Source organism: Panthera tigris, chromosome B1, assembly GCF_018350195.1.
Source record: "Panthera tigris isolate Pti1 chromosome B1, P.tigris_Pti1_mat1.1, whole genome shotgun sequence".
Taxonomy (NCBI): domain Eukaryota; kingdom Metazoa; phylum Chordata; class Mammalia; order Carnivora; family Felidae; genus Panthera; species Panthera tigris.
The window spans coordinates 58,793,008-58,815,485 of record NC_056663.1 but is presented as its reverse complement, the minus strand read 5'-3'; the positions used below and the strand labels follow the sequence as shown (position 1 = coordinate 58,815,485).

The 22,478-nt window shown below is 35.7% G+C and overlaps 1 protein-coding gene across 7 annotated transcripts in view; it reads right to left on the bottom strand.

Moving 5' to 3' along the window:
- NEK1 (NIMA related kinase 1) overlaps positions 1-22,478 on the bottom strand; it is a 215,972-nt gene that overhangs the window by 119,749 nt on the left and 73,745 nt on the right. For all 7 annotated transcript variants that reach the window (XM_042983644.1, XM_042983645.1, XM_042983649.1 and 4 more), the window contains exons 17-18: positions 22,001-22,164; positions 2,349-2,451 (exon numbers count right to left, since the gene is read on the bottom strand). In XM_042983644.1, the coding sequence (XP_042839578.1) occupies positions 2,349-2,451; positions 22,001-22,164 (267 nt within the window). The remainder of the gene's footprint in view (positions 1-2,348; positions 2,452-22,000; positions 22,165-22,478) is intronic.

Here is a 22,478-nt window from a genome sequence, read left to right as displayed (position 1 = left end):
AAATAACAGAATTATTACAAAAGGTCATTAAAACATCTATTATAACTATGTTCAAATTTTTATTTTTAATGTTTATTTTGAGAGAGAGAGCACAAGAGGGGAAGGGACAGAGAGAGAGGGAGATGCAGAATCCAAAGCAGGCTCCAGGCTCCAAGCTGTCGTGAACTCGTGAACTGTCGTGAACAGGTTCATGAACTCATGAACCTCGAGATCATGACTTGAGCCAAACTCGGACACTCAACCAACTGAGTCACCCAGGTGCCTCTAACTATGTTCAAATTTAAGAATGTAGAGAAAAGCATAAATACTATAGGGAGAGACGCAGAAAGTATAGAAATGACCCAAATAAACTGTAAATTAAAAAATACAAGATGAAAAAAATTTCTGAGATGAAAAAAATACAATGTCTGGATGGGATTAATAGATTAGACAAAGCAGAAGAAAATATTAATGAACCTGAAGGCTGAAGGTATAGAAAGAAAAACTATCCAAAATGAAAAGTAGAAAAAAGAGTGAAAAAAAATGAACAGAGGGATGTGGAGAGAACATCACACAGTCTAGTGGATGGGTAATGAGAATCCTGGAATCAAAGAGAGGGAACAGAAAAAAAGTTTTCAATAAATAATACATAAAATTTTTCCAAATTTGATGAAAATTATAAATTCGCAGATCCAAGAAGCTCAAAGAATCCCAACAAAATAAACATGAAGAAAACTACACCAAACTACATTGTAATCAAAGTGCTTCTAGTGGGGATGCCTGGGTGGCTCAGTAGGTTAAGGGTCCTACTTTAGCTCAGGTCATGATCTTGTAGTTCACTGAGTTCGAGTCCCGCATTGGGCTCTCTGCTCTGAGCACAGAGCCCACTTCAGATCCTCTGTCCCTCTCCTTCTGCCCTTTCCCCACTCATGCTGTGTCTCTCAAAAATAAAAAAATAAACATTAAAAAAAATTGCTTCCAGTGATAAAATGTTAAAAGTCAGTGGAGAAAAAAGATACATTACATATACAGGAAAAAGATAAGAATGACAGCAAACTTCTTGTCAGAAACAGGCATGCCAGAAGATAACTGGAGAATCATCTTTAAAGTTCTGAAAGAAAAAATTTTCAACCTATATTATACTCACCAAAAATGTTTCTCAAAAATGAAGGCAAAATATTTTTTTCAGACATACAAATGGTAATCAAATTCACCAAATAACCACCACTACAAATTATTCAAGCAAAAGGACAAAATAAAGACATTTCCCAACAAATCTTGGGAAGTTTCTGTCCAAGAGAATTGCCAGAGAATATTCTCTACCATAAAGACAAAGTGAGAGCAGAATAGAATATAAGGAACAGTGATGAGGAAAGAAATATATAAATCTTGATAAGTCTAATAATTGTTTTAAAATATTTCAAATTAAAATCTGTAACTAAAATTCCAGATGCTATTAACTTTGGAGATATGGGGTAAGAGAAAACACAGGAGGTTCTCTTCTACTATCTACAGGAGGGATACAAGCACAAATTAATTCCAAAATCAAAAAACAAACTCATGTGTTAAAAATATAAAGGGTAACCATTAAAACATCTAAGTATCTTTCAATGACATTGCAAAGAAAAAAACTGCTAAAATTTGAAATAACTACATTAATTAACTCACATCGATACCAGTTAGGATCTACTCTAAGTTATAAATCTAATCAAAATATACTACCATATCACTGACTTATTTCCTAGGTTAGCAGGATGCCTCATGGTGTGGTGAGCTGATAGAAACAATCATCAGTTATTCTGTGGACAAAAGGTCAAAGGCATTTGTATACCTCTACAAGTCAAAACTATTAAGTTTTAAGTACTAAAATAATTATCTAAAAACCATTAATATCTTCTTGGATATGTGACTTAATTTAGTTAGCTGGAATAATTGGAGGTTTTAATATACTTTTGCTTCTAATGTGCTTTTGAAAAGATATGTAGTTATATTTATCTGAAGGTTTCCCATTTTTCTTCTACAATTCTTTGCTACCTAAAAGTATTTAAAACCAAAAGCATGTATGAAAAAACAAAGGCAGCAATGTAAAAACTCATTTGTTTTAATATAAATATCTGGGTTGCTATGTCTACTTCTACCCTTTTTAAACAAAGATAGAGCTGTAAACTTACTCCTAATTAAGCAAACCATCAACAGAATTTCACCTTGGTATAAAAGACAAGGCAGAAGAGAAGATATGTCACAACTTTTTATTCAGTAAATGTTTAAATGTTTGTAAAGAAACATAATTCATTTATACCTACCTTTTTCCAGAACTTCACTCTGAATATTAATATGCTCAAAATCTCAAAAAAAAAGAAAAATCATACCATATGCCCTTCGGCTCGAGCTTTATTTTGCCGTGCTTCCCGTTTTCGCTGTAGGAACTCTTCCACTTGTTTAGCTCTTTCAACAGCTAGTTGCCCTTTTTGCCTAAGTAATTCGGACAAATAACAAAATCAGAAATTCTGAGCATTAAATATTTCAAAAAGTTAAAAATTAGACTTATTCAAAATGTTTTCTTTGTTGCAGAATATGAAGACTGATGTGAAATAAAACCTTCTTAATGAAGACATAGCTACATATATATTAGTATTCACTACCTAAATCACGTTCTTTACTATTCTTTTATTTGTTTTCTTTTTGAGAGAAAGAATACATGCATGCGTGACTGCAAATAAGTAAGGGGCAGAGAGAGAGGCAAAGAGAATCTTAAGTAGACTCCATGCCCACACAGAGCCTGACATGGGGCTCCATCTCAAAACTGTAAGATCATGACCTGAGCGGAAATCAAGAGTGGGATACTAAACCAACGGAGCAACCCAGGTGCCACTTTCTTTACTACTTATTTTAAAATTGTTTTTTAAGATCATTTGAGAGAGAGTGCAAGTTGGGGAGGGGCAGAGAGGCAGGGGAGAGAGAATCCCAAAGAGGCTCCGTGCTGCCAACACAGAGTCCAATGTGGGACCCGAACTCACAAAACTGTGAAATCATGACCTGAGCAGAAACCAGGAGCAGCCAACTGAATGAGCCACCCAGGTGCCCTGTTCTTTACTATTTTAAATAAAAGTAAAATCTATTCTACTACTCCAAATCTTACCAAGGTTTCTCTTATATTTATTTATTCTACATATAAAATTATTTTAGATTATACTTCATTATAGGAGAATCTCAATATTTTCCAGTAGTTAAGCTTTTTTCAGAATTCTGTATCAAATATATCTAAAAACCTTCTTTCAACAATATTGAAGTAAAATTAAAGCAGCATAGCAGAAATTTCAAAAATGAAAGGAATAAAAAGTTTGTGTGAGCTTTCAAAGACAAAAAGCAATGTCTGAATTCCTTGAATATTAAAAAGTAAAATGGATAGGTTATATTACTGTATCTTTCTCTGACAATTATTAAAGAATGTAAACGTCTTAAGCTTAGGCTACAAATAAAAACTACAAGTAACAACCATTTATTGAACATCTAATATACGTTGTGCCTGTTATTCTGTACCTAATATATACAGTGCCTTTTACATATTATGCCTGTTGTATATTTTGAGAGATAGAAAAATGAATAAAACCCAGCTCCAATAATCAGAGAACTCATAGCATAGTATCAACTGCAGTTAATTTTGGAGGTGAGTCAGAAAGATGAGCAAGTGGACTGGCTGTGCCTCTACTCAAATTTTGGCTACTAAGGCACACAAACTTCCTACAGCCTTTCTTCAAGACCATAACTAAGTTATGCTCTGAAAAATACAGGAAATAATGCACTTTCTGTCTTCCAATAGGCTTAAACACTTTCTGATTCCCATCACTGGAATTTTATAGGATTAGATAATCTCCATAGCTGGTTAAGAGCCTTTTATTATGACTGTCAGGTATGTGTAGGTAGCTAACTCTTAATCTAGTGTCACATCATCAAATTCAGAAATGTACTTTACATAACCCCTGGTAGATTGAGTAGATTAAGAATAATGAATGAGAGAAGGGGGCCAAGATGGCGGAACAAAATGGAAGGTTTTTTTTGCATCTCTCTTCCCTGAAATGCAGCCAGACCAACACTAAACTATCCTGCACACCTAGAAAACTGATTGAGGATTAACACAACAAGCTGCACAACTTGAACCACAGAACTCAGCAGGTATGCAGCATGGAGAGGTGAACTGGGGGAGAGAGAAGCTGTGGAGGGCAGGGAGCTGTCTTTGCTTGTGGAGAGAGGACAGAGATGGGGGGAAGAGTACCGGAAAAGCATCCCCCAACAAAAGCAGTTGGAGAGAAAGAGGAAGAGTGGAAACAGCTGCAAGGGACTGAACAAAACAGGGAGAAAGGAGAAAGGAGAAAGGAGAAAGGAGAAAGGAGAAAGGAGAAAGGAGAAAGGAGAAAGGAGAAAGGAGAAAGGAGAAAGGAGAAAGGAGAGAGGAGAGGGTTTAAATTCCATTAACACTCTCTAAACAGGGGAGCACAGAGTCTAAAACACCACAGCTCGATACCTGGCAGTGCTCTGGTAGGAAGGGTGAATCCCCAGGAGCAAAGTGACAAGTCCCAGGGGTCCTCAGGTAACACGGGGAGAGGTGGTTCCCCTGATGAAACAACATTTGGTAGAGGCTGTGTGGACATCCGACAGGAAAGAGTCCCAACAGACCCCAGAGATCAGCCACATTCACTGATTTTGGAACGAGGACGTTGGGGGTGAAGCCTGGCACCAGATGTGTGTTGTGATTTGCCATAATCCCTGAAATGCTGCTGCCACATGATCACAGAAACTTTTTCTGGGGCAGGCTAGTGCCTGGCTTCAGTCTCTGAATATTGGCAGTAGCACGGTTGCACGAATGTTCCTTGGTGCAGCTGGCATCTGGCCATTGCTGGGCAAGACCCACCCCCAGAGGGTCTGAGCAGGTCAAGGCTGCAGTCCCTCAGAAGTAAAGTGTTGGTAAACACAGCCCCATCTGAGATAAAACTCAGGAGGGAGGTGCCACCTGGCAGCCTGATGGCTTGGTCACGGACAGTGTAGAAGTGGGGAGTGGACGGAAGCCAGAGACAAAGGAGGGGTGCTGGTTGAGGGCAGCACAGACTTCTGAAACTAGACACTGGGTACCTGGGTGACATCATTTTCACTCCTCCCACGCATGAACATACACACCTATATGCGCCACAACAATCCACCCCAGTAAGCTAAGCAGTGCCATCTAGTGGAGAATGGAGCCATTAAACTAAGCCTCCCCCCACCCCGAACTGGGCCAACCACAAGTCTTGAAGAACACCATAAGTCTCTCCACCTGCTTAGTTTATGGACTGTAAAGTGCTTCATAGTTTGACTCCTAGGGGAAACTGTAGGTAATTTCAATCATATCTCATTCTGTTCACCGGTCTATCTATTCAATTTTTGTTTCCTTTTTCTTTCTTTATTCTTAAATAAAGACAGAAAAAAAATTAATTCTTTTTTCCATTTTTACATAAAAAGATTGTTCTTTAAATATTTTCTGCTGTATTTTTCACTTTTTTGTAAATTTTTAAAACTATTTTATTGTCATCATCTCCTTTTATTCTATTTTACTGTATTCATTTTCTCAAATTTTCTAATGTTTTCCTTTTTTCTCCTTTTTTTTTCTTTTCATTCCCTTTTTTCTCTATTCTATCAAGCTTCTTTCAACAACCAGACCAAAACACACCTAGGATCTGGCATCCTTTATTTGATTTTTTGTGTGTTGTTTTTAATTTTTTAATTTTTATTTTTTTTACTTTATTAATTCCTTTTCTTCCTTCAAAACGACAAAACAAAGGAATTCACCCCAAAAGAAAGAACAGGAAGAAATAACAGCCAGGTACTTAGTCAACACAGACACAAGCAAGATAGAATTTAGAATTTAGAATCTGAACAAGAATTTAGAATCACAATCGTAAGAATACTAGCTGGGGTTGAAAATAGATTAGAATCCCTTTCTGTGGAGGTAAAAGAAGTAAAAGCTAGTCGGGATGAAATCAAAAATGCTATAACTGAGCTGTTCTCGAATGTATGCAGTGGCAGCAATAACGGATGAAGCAGAGCAGCAAATCAGCAACATAGAGGACAAACTTATGGAGAATAATGAAGCAGAAAAAAAGAGGGAGACTAAGGCAAAAGAGCAGGATATAAGAATTAGATAACTTAGTGACTCACTAAAAAGGAATTAACATCAGAATCATAGGGGTCTCAAAGCTTATGTGAGCAAATCAGAGCAGAAAATTTTCCTAACCTGGGAAAAGACACAGACATCAAAATCCAAGAAGCACAGAGGATTCCCAATAGATTCAACAAAAACCAACCATCAACAAGGCATATCATAGTCAAATTCACCAAATACTCAGGCAAGGAAAGATTCATGAAACCAGCAAGGGAAAAAAAAAAGTCCTTAACCTACAAGGGAAGACAGATCAGGTTTGCAGCAGACCTATCCATAGAAACTTGGCAGGCCAGAAAGGAGTGGCAGGATATATTCAGTGTGCTGAATTGGAAAAATATGCAGCCAAGAATTCCTTATCCAGCAAGACTATCATTAAAAATAGGAGAGATAAAAAGTTTCCCAGACAAACAAAAACTAAAGGAGTTCATGACCACTAAACCAGCCCTGCAAGAAATTTTAAGGGGGACTCTCTGAGGGAAGAAAAGATTAAAAAACAGAAAAAAATAGACCAAAGGCGACAAAGATGAGAAAAGACCAGAGAACAACAACAGAAACTCCAACCCTACAGGCAATATAATGGCAATAAATTTATATTTTTCAATACTCACTCAAAACATCAATGGACTAACCACTCCAATCAAAAGACACAGAGTAATAGAAATGGATAAGAAAACAAGATCCATCTAAATGCTGTTTACAAGAGACCCATTTTAAACTTAAAGACACCTTCAGATTAAAAGTAAGGGGATAGAGAACCATCCGTCATGTTAATGGACATCAAGAGAAAGCCGGAGTAGCCATACTTATATCAGACAATATAGATTTGAAAATAAACACTATAACAAGAGATGAAGAAGGGCCGTATATCATAATGAAGGGGTCTATTCACCAAGAAGATCTAATAATTATAAACAATTATGCTCCAAACATGAGAGCACCCAAATATATAAATCATTTAATCATAAACATAAAGAAACTCATTGATAACACCATAATATTAGGGGACTTCAACACCCCACTTACAACAATGGACAGATCATCTAAACAGAAAATCAACAAGGAAACAATAGCTTTGAATGACACACTGGACCAGATGGACTTAACAGATATATTCAGAACATTTCATCCTAAAGCAGCAGAATACACATTCTTCTCGAGTGCACATGGAACACTCTCCAGAATAGATCACATACTGGGACATAAATCAGCCCTCAACAAGTAAAAAAAGATCAAGATCATACCGTGCATATTTTCAGACCACAACACCATGAAACTCAAAATCAACCATAAAAAAAATTTGGAAAAATAACAAATACTTGGAGACTAAAGAACATCCTATTCAAGAATGAATGGGCTAACCAAGAAGTTAAAAAGGAAATTAAAAAGTACAAGGAAGCCAATGAAAATGATAAGACCGCAGCCCCAAACCTCTGGGATGCAGCAAAGGAGTCATAAGAGGGAAGAATATAGCAATCCAGGCCTTACTAAAGAAGGAAGAAAGGTCTCAGATACACAACCCAACCTTCCACCTTACAGAGATGGAAAAAAGAAAAAATAAATTCCAAAACCAGCAGAAGACAGGAAATAATAAATATTACAGAAGAAATCAATGCTACTGAACCTCCTCCCCCCGCAAAAAAAACCCAAGTAAAACAGATCAATGAAACCAGGAGCTGTTTCTTTGAAAGAATTAACAAAATTGATAACCCCCCCACCAGTTTTATCAAAAAGAAAAAGGAAAGGACCCAAATACATAAAATCAAGAATGAAACAGGAGAGATCACAACCAACACAGCAGAAATACAAATAGTAAGAGAATATTATAAGCAATTATATGCCAATAAAATAGGCAATCTGGAAGAAATGGACAAATTCCTAGAAACATATACACTAGCGAAATAGAACATCTGAGCAGACCCATAACCAGTAAAGAAATAGAATTAGTAATCAAAAATCTCCCAAAAAACAAGAGTCCAAGGTCAGATGGCTTTCCAGGGGAATTCTACAAAACATTTAAGGAAGAGTTAACACCTATTCTCTTGAAGCTGTTCCAAAAAATAGAAATGGAAGGAAAACTTCCACACTCTTTCCATGAAGCCAGCATTACCTTTATTCCAAAACCAGACGAAGACCCCACCCCACTAAAAAGGAGAACTACGGACAAATTTCCCTGATGAACACGGATGCAAAAAATCCTCAACAAGATACTAGTCAACCGATCCAACAATACATTAAAAAAATTATTTACCATGACCAAGTGGGATTTATACCTGGGATGCAGGACTGGCTCAATATCTGCAAAACAATCAATGTGACACATCATATCAATAAAAGAAACGACAAGAACCACATGATCCTCTCAACAGATGCAGAGACAGCATTTGACAAAATACAGCATCCTTTCTTGATAAAAACCCTCAAGAAAATAGGGATACAAGGATCATACCTCAAGATCATAAAAGCCATATATGAAAGACCCATCGCTAATATCATCCTCAATGGAGAAAAACTAAGAGCTTACCCCCTACAGTCAGGAACACGACAGGGATATCCACTCTCACCACTGTTATTCAACATAGTATTGGAAGTCTTAGCTTCAGCAGTCAGACAACACAAAGGAATTAAAGGCACCCAAATCGGCCAGGAAGAAATCAAACTTTCACACTTTGCAGAGGACATGATAGTCTATACGGAAAACCCAAAAGATTCTACCAAAACACTGCTAGAACTGATCCATGAATTCAGCAAAGTCGCAGGATATAAAATCAATTCACAGAAATCAGTTGCATTCCTATATACCAATAATGAAGCAACAGAAAGAGAAATCAAGGAATCAATCCCATTTACAATTGCACCAAAACCCATAAAATACCTAGGAATAAACATATCCAAAAAGGTGAAAAATCTATCAAAAGCTTATGAAAGAATTTAAAGAACACAGGAAAAAAATGGAAAAATATTCCATGCTCCTGGATTGGAAGAACAAACATTGTTAAAATGCCAATACTACCCAAAGGAATCTATTAATTCAATGCAATCCCTATCAAAATAACACTAGCATTCTTCACAGAGCAGAACAAACAACGCTAAAATTTGTATGGACCCAGAAAAGACCCTGAATAGCCAAAGCAATACTGAAAAAGAAAACCAAAGCTGGAGACATCATAGACTTGGACTTCAAGATGTATTACTAAGGTTTAATCATCAAGACAGTATGGTGCTGGCAAAAAACAAACACTCGGATCAGTGGAACAGAATAGAGAACCCAGAAACAGACCCACAAACTTATGGCCAACTAATCTTTGACAAAGCAGGAAAGAGTACCCAATGGAATAAAGACAGTCTCTTCAGCAAATGGTGCTGGGAAAACTAGACAGCAACATGCACAAGAATGAACTTGGACCACTTTCTTACACCATACACAAAAATAAACTCAAAATGGATGAAAGACCTAAATGTAAGACAGAAAGCCACCAATATCCTAGAAAAGAAAGCAGACAAAAACGTCTCTGACCTCGGCCACAGTAACACTTGACATGTCTCTAGAGGCAAGGGAAACAAAAGCAAAAATGAACTATCGGGGCCTCATCAAAATAAAAACCTTCTGCACAGTGAAGGAAACAATCAGCAAAACTAAAAGGCAACCAACGGAATGGGAGAAGTTATTTGCAAATGACATATCAGATAAAGGGTTGGTATCCAAAATCTATAAAGAACTTATCAAACTCAACATCCAAAAAACAAATGATCCAGTGAAGAAATGGGCAATAGACATGAATAGACACTTCTCCAAAGAAGACATCCAGGTGGCTAATAGACAAATGAAAAAATGCTCAATGTCACTCATCATCAAGGAAGTATAAATCAAAACCACCATGAAATACCACCTCACACCTGTCAGATTGACCAACATTAACAACTCAGGCAATGACAGATGTTGGCGAGGATGCGAAGAAAGAGGATCTCTTTTGCACTGCCAATGGGAATGCAAACAGGTGCAGCCACTCTGGAAAACAGTATGGAGGTTCCTCAAAAAATTAAAAATAGAACTATCCTATGACCCAGCAACTGCACTACAAGGTATTTATCCAAGGGATACAGGTATGCTGTTTCGATGGGACACATGCACCCCAATATTTATAGTAGTGCTATCGACAGTAGCCAAAGTATGGAAAGAGTCCAAATATCCATTGACAGATGAATGGATAAAAAGAAGATGTGGTGTATATATACAATGGAGTATTACTCGGCAATCAAAAAGAATGAAATCTTGCCATCTGCAACTATGTGGATAGAACTGGAGGGTATTATGCTAAGCAAAATTTATCAGAGAAACACAAATATCATATGATTTCACCCATATAAGGAACTTAAGATACAAAACAGATGAACATAAGGGAAGGGAAGCAAAAAATAATATAAAAACAGGGAGGGGACAAAACATAAAAGACTCTTAAATATAGAGAACAAACAGAGGGTTCCTGGAGGGGTTTTGGGAGGGGGAATGAGCTAAATGGATAAGGGGCATTAAGAAAGATACTTGCTGGAATGAGCACTGATCCCCTATACATAGGGGATCAATCACTGGAATCTACTCCTGAAATCATTATTGCAGTGTATGCTAATTTGGATGTAAATTAAAAAATGAAAATAAAAAATACTAAAAAAAAAAAAGAATAATGAATGAGAAATTTGTATATGCCTCTGTAGTACACATGTGCTATACTCTAGCCATCATATTATACACTGTATAATTATAAGATTATTATCTAGTCTGGATGCAACATATCTCCTGCATATGTCCAGGCAAGGCTTGATTCTAGTCGGCTACAGGCCCATTATACAAGGCTGGGTCCGACAAGGGATAACTTTAAGAGAATATGATAAGAGATAAAGAGATAAACTTTAAGAGAATATGATACTCAGATGTGTGATATGAAACTGTATGTCTTCCAGGCTCTTTTGGGGAGTCCTAGAAGCTTACACAACCACTTGCAATTAAGTAAAATTGCTGATCTCACTGCTATGTATCCTGACCACATCTCAAACCTTTGTAGAAGTAAAACATGTTTGATTTCCCATCCTAAGATACCATGTTCAATGTGTGTCAGTCTAAACCTGCAAATGACATATATTAATACTTAGAATTATTTTACTAAAACCTGATCGTATGTATAACAGTTTTGATTTACAGATTTTCATAGTACATATATAAAGTACTATCTGTTGTATTTATTTATATCATTTATAGGTTTTGCTTCTCGAATAATCTTTTCCTGAGCTGGTTTAAATAAGCAGGTTTACGTTACTCGTTGCTCCCATCACAAACTTACAACGTGCAGTAATTTTTGTTTAACATTATTTCTTTTTCCCTCTCATTTATTAAACAAATACTTATTGTCAACTATTTGCCAATATTATGTCGATCTTTGAAGATGTAAAGCTGTATAAAACAGAATTCCAGAAATGCGAGGTTGATTCGATATATACAAATCAGAGCAATAAACCTTATTAAAAGAATAACAAAAGACAAAAATTAGTTTAATTGATTCTATAGCCCCTCATAATGCTTAAAAACCTACAAACTGTCTTAATTTTTCACATGCATTTCTGTTAACTACTTCATATACACCAAAAGAAAAATCCATACTCATATTCATATTCCTCTCTAAAATAATAAAACTATACTAAACTATGGACACAAACTATTTGTGCTAGACTCATGGAGATAAGTCAGAAATAGTCAATTTATTTAATAGTGATTTTGTTCATTAAACATTATTAAGAATTCAGAGACACTTACTGTTTTAGACAAATTAAATACTCTATCTTTTGAGTTCCAAAATTATACTGCCTAAAATAAGTAAAACAGTATTCTAGATTAATAGTATAGTAATGATAATATAAATACTGTATAAACCACAATTATATAGTAATAAACTAGGAATTTGGGAAAATGCAGAGACATTAAAATGGGTTCAAAGGAAGTAATTATTCTAAGACAAACTCATTTTTTCCATCTTGAAAAGAGGGGAGGGAAAAAAGGAGTAAGTTTTTTCGTTTCCTTTTCTTATACATTCTTTTACATCCTTTTCTTATTCATACAAAGGCATGAATAAGTGCCAAGGTTACTTCACATCCACAGCTCAAATCTTTTATAGGTAAGAGGTATTTAAAATTTTTGAAGGATGATTATGAGTGATTATTTTAAGAGGCGATAATAACACAAAAACATGTAACAATCTAGGTAGAAGAAATAATCAGAGAAATAAAAAATGAGTCAGTGTGGTTTAAAGTAGAAGAGCTAGGATGGCACAGAGTTAATGAGATAGGAAAAGAATATATGGGGTTTATTCATTAAGTTTCCTCCTCTGTTCCGTGGCATAACGTCTATCTGATGGAACGGAATTGGTGTGAGCTTTACTCAAATTAAATGATACAATAGAGAGCAAAAGACTTGGAAAAGTAAAAGCATCTATAAAACACAAATGTTAAGAGGTGCTCAATAGTTTTATAAAATGGTCTTACATGGCTGAAGCTCTAATATTAAAAAGTTAATTGAATGGAAGTTCATCCTTTGCAACAAATGTACCACTCTGGTGGGGGAATGGTGATAAGGGGGAAGGCTATGTATATGGGGGGACAGGGATAATATATAGGAAATCTCTGTACCTTCTCCCTCAGTTTTGCTGTGAACCTGAAATTGTTCTAAAATAAAGTCTTTTTTAAAAAATCTAATTGAAGAGGTATGTTAAGACATAAGACACAGATATAAGCAAAGTCAGACTGGCCAGAGTTGCTGATAAGAAGGGAAGAGGAAAGATAAGTGAAGTCATAAAGGAGCAGGCAAATGTGGGCATTGCAAAATATAAGAAAAAGAGAATGTGAAAGAGTTGTGCATAAATTTCAGTTTGCTGATTCAGTTTGAATTAGGGAAAAGAACTGACCAGGAACAACAATGACATACAAATTTTAATAAAACCAGATGCTTTGACAATGTTCTTTAATGCCAATGACCACTAAAAAGTACAAGGCAAAAGAATCGTAATATTTAAATTGGAGGAGACCTTAAGTATTAACTAGTCTAACTTCTTGCTGAATAAACCATTCCTCTAGTCCCACCTGGATATACCTGGCACATGACCATTCAAAGCTCTAGTTTAATAGTTTCAGCTTGAGGACATTCACTAAATCGCATGATGGTCCACCCATTGAACAGCCCTCATAATTAGCTAAAGTCTGTTTCTCTACTTCTCCTAGTCATAGTAATTCTACACTGTGGAAATATATAAATAAGTCTGATTCTTCTTCTACGTGAAAAGCCATCCAATTCTTCCAAGCTTCCTCCTTTAAGTATACTTTCTTTAATGGTGGCTGGATTCTCCCAGCTCCTTTAATTTTCCTAATAAATAATCCTCACTAAAGTCAACATGGCACAACAGTTAAATGAGTGAACTCTGGAAACAAACTGTCCACTTTCAAATGCTACTTTTACTAATAAACAGTTATGTGGCCTCTAACATATTATTTGTTTATGCAGTGCCTCAATTTCTCCATCTGTAAAATAGGGAGAATAATAATACCTGCTCCATAGCACTGGTGATAAATAAATAAGTAAATACCATAGGCACTTGCCATTATTCATAGTAGTTATGTTCTAAAAAGTCACCATGAGTACTTTAGTAGAGAATACTGAATCATTATCCCCTAGGAGAAATACAGGGTTATGTTCCTGCTAGCCTCTTATTACAACATCTTTGACAATGGATTGATATTGTTTTACGTGTGTTTCTATTTAAAGATACTTTATTCAATGTATATAGCCTGAATTCTCAGCCAATAACACTATAACTCACATTGGAGCAAAGCTCATTTGACACAAATAATTCCTCCACAAGGCACATCATAACCTTTCTGCACATAGGAACACCAGACAACACTTCAACACTGTGTTTGAGGGCCATTTTAAACAGTGAAATCATCAAGAATATGCACACAAGTGTAAAAAAAAAAATGTGAATACAACACAAAAAACACATTTGTGTATGAGTGCTGAAACAAGAAAGCAGAACATTGTCTTTTCAACCTCAGCTTGGAATACGTGCATTGGGTGCCTCAAATTTTTTGCTGCTCTGTGCGTGTCCATGAATGACCATGAAAGCACTGGGAGTATTGATTGTGGGGTTATGCATAAATTTTAGCAAGTAGTCTAATTCACAAACACACAATCAATAAGTAATAAGAATTCACTATATATGTAAATTACTTGAAATTGGTCCTGGAAGGAAGTGTCCAATTAAATATTAGCTCCTATTTTTATTATCGTTATCCTTACAAATCACTATTTTTATAGGTATCTAGTGTGTCAATACCCTTTTGTGTAACCAGTATAGAATACAGTGAAAACTTCAACTCCTCTACTACTTTAATTTTATATATTTTAAAAACTTCTTGGCGTGCCTGGGTGGCTCAGTCAGTTGAGCGTCTGACTTCGTCTCAGGTCATGATCTCACGATTTGTGAGTTTGAGCCCAGCGTCAGGCTCTCTGCTGTCAGCACAGAGCATGCTTCTGATCCTCTGTCCCTCTATCTCTCTGTCCCTCCTCTCTTTGTGCTCTCTCTCTCTCTCTCTCAAAAGTAAACATTTAAAAAAGAAAACTTCTTGGGGCACCTGGGTGGCTCAGTTGGTTAAGCATCTGACTCTTGGTTTTGGCTCAGGTCATAATCTCACAGTTCTTGAGTTCGAGTCCTGTGTCGGGCTCTGTGCTGCCAGCACAGAACCTGCTTGGGATTCTCTCTCTCCCTCTCGCTCTCTGCCCACCCCCCCCCCCCCACTGGCTCACTGGCGCTCCTCTTTCTCTCTTCCTCTCTCTAAAATAAATAAATAAACATTAAAAAACAAAACAAAAAAACACTTCAGCTCTTAAAAAGCTACTGGTACTGGAAGGGGCACCATCATATACTGTTAGAATGAACATAAATTGGTAGTTTTTCCAGCCAGAAATTTAATAATATTTAGTTAATAAATGCATCTAGTTAAATAAATTTGATAAATGTATTAATGTTTATTTCTAGGATCTTTACCAAGAACATAACTGACCAACTCCTTTAACCCACTAACTGCCCTTCTAAGATTCCATTATACAGAAATGAGAAACATAAAGTTTGGCAAAAAATATTCCAAAAAAGTGAAAAATTACAAACGATGGATAAATTATGGTAATTCAGGCACTGGAATCTTACAGACATCAAAATTCCCTTGCAAATGATTTCAGCATGGGAAAATGTTATAGTAAAAAATGTTAGATTAAAAAAAACCCCACCAGATACAAATTTGTATACATGACTTGATCTCCAGTGACTAAGGAAAAATATATGAAGAAAAAGTGCAAGAAAAAAAGATCAAAGTCTTTACAGTAACTGCCTCTGTAGACAGGAGTAGTGATTTCCATTCCTGCTTCCTAAAACCCTCCTATACTTCAGTTTTTCCAAAACACCTGTATCACTTCGGCAAGCAGAAAGGCAAGACAAAAAAGCCACTTGTGACTTTCCTTTTCCCATGAGCAAACAGGGGAGAAAAGAGGGATGAATGTTTGGTTAAGAATCCTATAAAAGGGATGTGACAAGATGGTTAGCTTCTAGTATTTTTAAAACAGGAAATATGTGAGCAGCTCTGAACTAAGCAAAGGAAGCAGTATTAAAGGGGGACTTGAGGATAACAAGGACAAAAAGGAGTAAATGCCTTTGAGTAAAGCAAAACATTGAGGGGCAAAGACAACAGCTTAAGTATGAGGGAGGAGTAAAAGTTGTTGATCCATGTAATAGGATATATATGTAAATATGAGACACTGGGTATTAGTAAGCATGGAATTAGGAGAATATCACACACACAGTAGTTAAATCTTCTCCTTACCAATGATGACTAGCTATAAAAGATAAGGGCAAAGACAAGAAAAGAAAAGAAAAAAGAAAGAAAGAAAAAGAAAAAGAAAAAAGATAACGGCCTTTGTTTTTTTAAGTTTATTTATTTTGAAAGAGAGAGCACATGAGCAGGGGAGGGGAGAGAGAAAGGGAGAATCCCTAGTTCGATGCAAGCCTTGATCTCACAAACTGCAAGATCATGACCTGAGCTGAAATCAAGAGCCAGACACTCAACCAACTGAGCCACCCAGGTGTCCCCAAAAATAAGGGCATTTAAATTCTTATAGCACAATTATACCAGCTTGAAGGCTTTTCTATTATTTTTCTTTTTCATTTACAAGGAGTTTGCAAGAGAGAAGCAAATCTTTGAAATATGTTTAAACTTGCTTCTTTTCCCCTAATTTAACCTATTGTGAATATATCCTCTACAGGATCTGAAATTAAAAGAAATAAATTGGACAACTCAGTATTAAACTGTAAAATCAACACACTAAAAAAAGGGGGGGGGGAGCTGTAAAGCTACCCTATTGTGAGACAAAGGCAAGGTTTTGTTGAGACCCGATTGCATTAATATGTACAAATAAAAAAAAACTTGAGATGATAGTATTAGATGCAAAAGTAATGGTGAGAGAGATGAAGGATGCCCAAAAAGCTCCCCCTGCAACCATCCAAGCAATGACCAAGGGAGGAGATGCTCAACTCAGGCTCGAGACCTCTTCATACAGGCCTATTTCTACTATACAGACGCATATGTCAAGATGTGAGAGCACCCCAAAGGACCAAGTAATTCAGGCTCAGAACAGCAGTTGTGACTAGCGAGTGTTCATTCTCTGAGCAGTGGTATTCTATCACTAATTTTTAATAGTTGTCAACAATATAAAGAAATGACTACATATTTTCTACAAATCCAAATTTATTTAATCCAAAAGGATAATCTATATTCTAAGATGGCATCAATCTACATTTTTCACATCAAAATGTCCATTCTTTTATCAAAGGATGGAATTAGGGCTGATAAATTTTTTAAAATGAACTTGGCAAAATTAAAAGGTAGTAGAATTCCTCAAGCAGGTCCTCTATTTTATTTTATTTTATTTTATTTTATTTTATTTTATTTAGCTAGTAAATAAATGCCAATCTAAACGAAAGCCAGAATAATTAATAGGCATTAACCAGGCAAAATGGGCAGAGGCAAAGTCATGCTAGGCAGAGGAAGCAGGAGATGCAAAGGAACAAGGATGAGAAAACACATGTCTTTTACTTCTCCACCCCCAGAAGTACAGAAAGAGGGAGCACAAAAATAAGGAGTACACAGGCCTCTATGAGACCTTGTAGGCCATTTAAAGGCTATTATTTGATCCAGGGGCCAAGGAAGGGTCACTAGCTCAATTTCTCTCAATGTGTGCTATTTATAAACCTTTTCTAGGTATAAATTTTTTTTTCTAGGTACAAATTTTTTGATCAGGTAATTTTTAAGACTCAAAAGTTCATCAAATTTATTCCTGTTAAATTATATCTAATTCAGGTTCATAGTAGCTATGGTCTACTGAGATTATTTTGTTTCCTGATCAATCGTACCACACATTTACTATTTCTTTCCACTTTACATCTTCTGGAAATGTGATGACTGTATCCTTTAAATGTTTTTTAATGCACCCCTTAAAAATGAAGATTAGTTTGAGGAGGACAAGCTTCTACATATTTTTATTTGGATGACATGAAAATACCAACCGGCAGCCTCTGCATATAATTCTTTAACCAGTTACTAATCCACCTAACAATCTTTATTTCTATTTCTTCACCTTATCTACATTGAGACACCCTGGCAACAATTGCTTTGGTTTATCTACTCTACGAGGTATCTAATTTTTTCACAATGCTTCTAGACCAACAGAAATACCTAGTAGTTCTATTTACTAATTAATTACTACCAAACTGTTTGAGTAGTGGTCTGTGCTTTGTCCAACAGATGTAGTTGTGTTTCCCTTCAAAATTATAAAATATCCATGGCACTATGATGCTCCAGTTTGCCTCACCACACAGTTTGAGAACTAAAGTTCTAGCCTATAATTCTAAAAAACAAAACAAAACAAAAAAATTTGACATAATATATTCTGTGTGAATTTATACTTTGTCCAAGTGATTGCCACTTCCTCCTAAGATGTTTGCAGGCATCACTTTTAACCTTGCCAGGGATCAACACGAAGAAAACTGGTCTAGTATATAGACTATGTTTTTTGAAAATTATATGATACTTGATGATCTTTGGTTGTCTGCCAATTCTTCTGTTTTCCATATCTTCAAACACAACCAAAATAAATTCACTGAGTATATATGAAACTTCATGCAATCCTTGGCATCATCTTTAATGTTAACCCAATATTTTAAAACTTTATAACCAACCAAAGCAATAACTTTTTACCTTATTCACTAGTAGTATCTTGAGTAGTATCTTCATAACAAAGTGTTTAAGAAGAATTCTACAGTCAGATGGATTTAGTTTAAATCCGAACTCTACCACTTACTAGCTGCCTGACCATGCATAAGTTTTAAATCTCTATAAATTCTAATTTCTTCATTTTTACTAAAAGAATAATAACTAATCCATAGGGTTGCTGTAATGAATAAATACAAGTTGATATACAATAAGAGTTCAATAATACCTACCATCAATAATAACAATAAATTCATGCAACATAAGAAAATGCATACTATTTATTTGAATACCACTAAGCCAACAGAGTTGACACAAATGAAATAAAAATGATCTTATAACCACAAATTATTTAAAAACTGAAAATTAAAATAGTGAAAATATATCTAATGCAAAACAAAGATTGAATGGAAGATGTGGTATATTGGAAAAGGCAACTGAGAAACAGAGCCATTTAAGACAATTTGAAACTCAAATATATGCAAACATTTCAAGGTTATAATAGGAATTTGATGCCAATGGCCCAATATAGTGCAATTTGTCATTCCAAGTATGCAGAATCAAGAAACATTGTGGAAGATGAACAGTGTGAAGAAACATAACATAGTTTTCTCTATTTTCTTTATACTATCATGTGGGAAACAAAGGCAAATGAAAAATTAAATTTCCTTACAGCTTATAGTCCATTGACAAGTCCTTGAAACAGGCAGAGTTACATTCCTCTAGGAACTCAGCTGCCTTGATGATGACACTTTGCTAAGGGTGAAAGGCAATCTTAGCTTAACATTATCCTGACCTCCAGGATCCTGTAAGTCTACTTTAACATATAAAAATTCCTTTGGAAACTTTTTATCTCAACCACCCTCCCAACATATATGTTGGCAATCATACTCTAAGCTTATGGCCCCCTGATATAAATCTGAAAGGTCTCATGACTGAGTTTTTACTAAACACTAATAAATGACCTTTTCCTAACATCAGCTACCCCCCTCAAGGTGCTAGAAACCTTGTTTCCAAAATACCTTAGATTTACACTATTCCTAATCCCACTTGTCACAACCCCAGTGCAGATCTTTCTGCTCATAGGTCCTATTTCCATATTTTAATAAAACCACCTTTTTACACTGAAGATGTCTCAACAATTCTTTCTTAGCCATCAGCTCAGAACCCCAACATTTTCTATATCATACTATACATATTTATTTTAGATTTGATTAATATAAAACTAAATAAAGCCAAATTTTATACTATAAAGATAAATAACACCACAGGATAAAAGCCATGAACAAAATTTGCTTTCTCATTTCATAAAAAAAAAAAAATGCATATTTGTGAGTCGGTAAGTAGCCTTCCTCTCTCAAAAACAGAATCTACAATTAGCTTAATACTTCAGGCTAGTGTATATAATTCATAAAATTAATTTATATTCACCTCAATTATTTACCTCTGCTCACCTACATTTAAATCATCTTCTATAATGGGGGGAGGGATCATAAAGGTTTTTATTACATTTGAAAGGATTCTCCTTAAGATGACAAGAAGAAGGCAATATAACTAAATTTTCACAAAATGGTATCTGCTTTTTTATATACGTGTTCTACTTTTTTTTTTTACATTTTTTAAAGTTTATTTATTTATTTTGAGAGACAGAGCAAGCACAAGCTGGGGAGGGGCACAGAGAGGGAGAGACAAAATCACAAGCAGGCTCCACAGCATTAGCACAAAGCCTGATGCAGCACTCGAGCTCACAAACCGTGAGATCATGACCTGAGTCGAGCCGAAGAGCTGATGCTTAACTGACTATGCCACCCAAGTGCCCCAGTATCTGCTCCTTTTTAACCAGACATTTTATAGAAGAAATGGGAATATCTAAGGAAACACATATGCATCTTTTTAAGTTTATTTATTTATTTTGGGAGGGAGAGAGAGTGAGAGAGAGAGAGAGAGAGATCCTTTGTGTATAAGCATGTGTAGGGGAAAAGCAGAGAGAGAGAGAGAGAGAGAGAGAGAGAGAGAGAATCCCAAACAGGCTCCATGCTGTCAGCACAGAGCCCAATATGGGGCTTGAACTCACAAACTGCGAGATCATGACCTGACCCGAAACCAAGGGCCAGATGCTTAACTGAGTGAACCACCAAGATGCCCCATAAACATGTGTGCATTCTTAAGACAAAAGGAATCATGCAAATTAAAATTACTGACTGCTATCATATTAAGTTAATTCAATGGATGAAAAAGAAAAATCTGATGAACAGGATCACAGAGAGCCATAAATCAGAGATGAATATAAAGAGAAAACAAGCACAAACAACAAAGAGAAAAAAGTGGGATTCTAAGTGATATGGGAAAAAAAAGACAAAAAAAGCATACTTTGGAATTTTGCATAAAGTGTGATTCCATTTAAATATATTCAGATTTATTTAAAGCAAGTGGGTGAAATTATTACAACCATATGTTGGCTCAAAGTTATCACATGTTCTTTTACATATGCTCAGACTATAACATATAAATAAGCTACAAAAATTAGGCTGAAATGAAAAAGCTGCATGTTTGCCACATGCAGTCAAAGGCCAAATTTGTACCTAAGAAAATTACTGCATCTAAAAGGCAAAGACATATTCTGTGTAATCAATACAGAAAACATATGAAAAGTATAAGTACTAAGCTATACATGACATAAAACAAAATTACACATGAGGATGAATTTATGGATCATCATAGTTCAGCCTGTTTGTATTGGCATGTTTAGATACAATCTTCAATCTTTTCAAAGATTTTCTAATAGCATCAGGATTTGGGAAATGGTGATGACCTATAGCCCCATTAGGAAATCCTAGATGTAGTCCAGGTGAAATTCCTCTGTAGATAAACATGCACAGTTGGTGTGGGAAACATAGGCAGAAGGAAATGATAGATAAAATTAAATTTCCTTATAACCTGCAGCCCACTGACAAATACTTGAGACAGGCAGAGTAGGACATTCCTCCATGAACTCCCAACTGACTTTTTTTTTATATGAAATTTATTGTCAAATTGGTTTCCATACAACACCCAGTGCTCATCCCAACAAGTGCCCTCCTCAATGCCCATCACTCACTTTCCCCTCTCTCCCACCCCCCATTAATGTTAATGCTTTGCTAGAGGGGAAAACAACTTTAGCTTCACAATAGCTAGGGCTTCAGTATTCTATAAGTCTTCCTTAACGTATGAAAATCCTTTTGGAAACCTCCCCTTGCCTTTACCTCCTCCAACTTCCAGGTATGTAATCAATCTCTCCTCACAATCCCAAGGGAGCTTTTTCTGCCCAGGGGTCCTATTCCCGTGCTTTAATAAAACCAACTCTTCTTACGGAAGACTTCTCAAGAATTCTTTCTTGGCCTTTGGCTCCAAACCCCAACAATCTTCCACATCACAATGACTTTTATTTTTTCTCTGAAGCAAAGTATAAGCAACTTCTGCAGAACATAGCCATACCTTTCTGGATGTCTTCGGCCATATATTTCTCCTTTCCATTTAGTTTGATTATCTTCTGCTCTTTGCTGTTGCATTTGATCAAAAATAGCATGATAATGTTCATACTGTCCTCTAGAAGAAAAAGGTGATGGAGCCACAGCCCCTCCACTGCCAAAAAAGGGAGCCTAGGAATTAAACAAACAGCTCTCACACGTTTATCTCATAAGACCCAAAAGATCTGTACTACCTTCAAAAGAAAAAAATTATTTCAACACTTGACTTTTAAAAAGCAATTACCTAATTTGAACATATTAGTAAACATACAGCTTAAAGCAAAATGTTTTCCTACTGTGTTATAACCATTGACAATCAAAAAGTAGCATACCTTGTTACTAAGAATAAAGCATAATTTAACAAACAAAAATATAAAAAGCCATTAAAGTTACATAAATATTGAAAAGTCTGGTCTTAATAAGTTTTGAAACAAGTTTCTAGTACA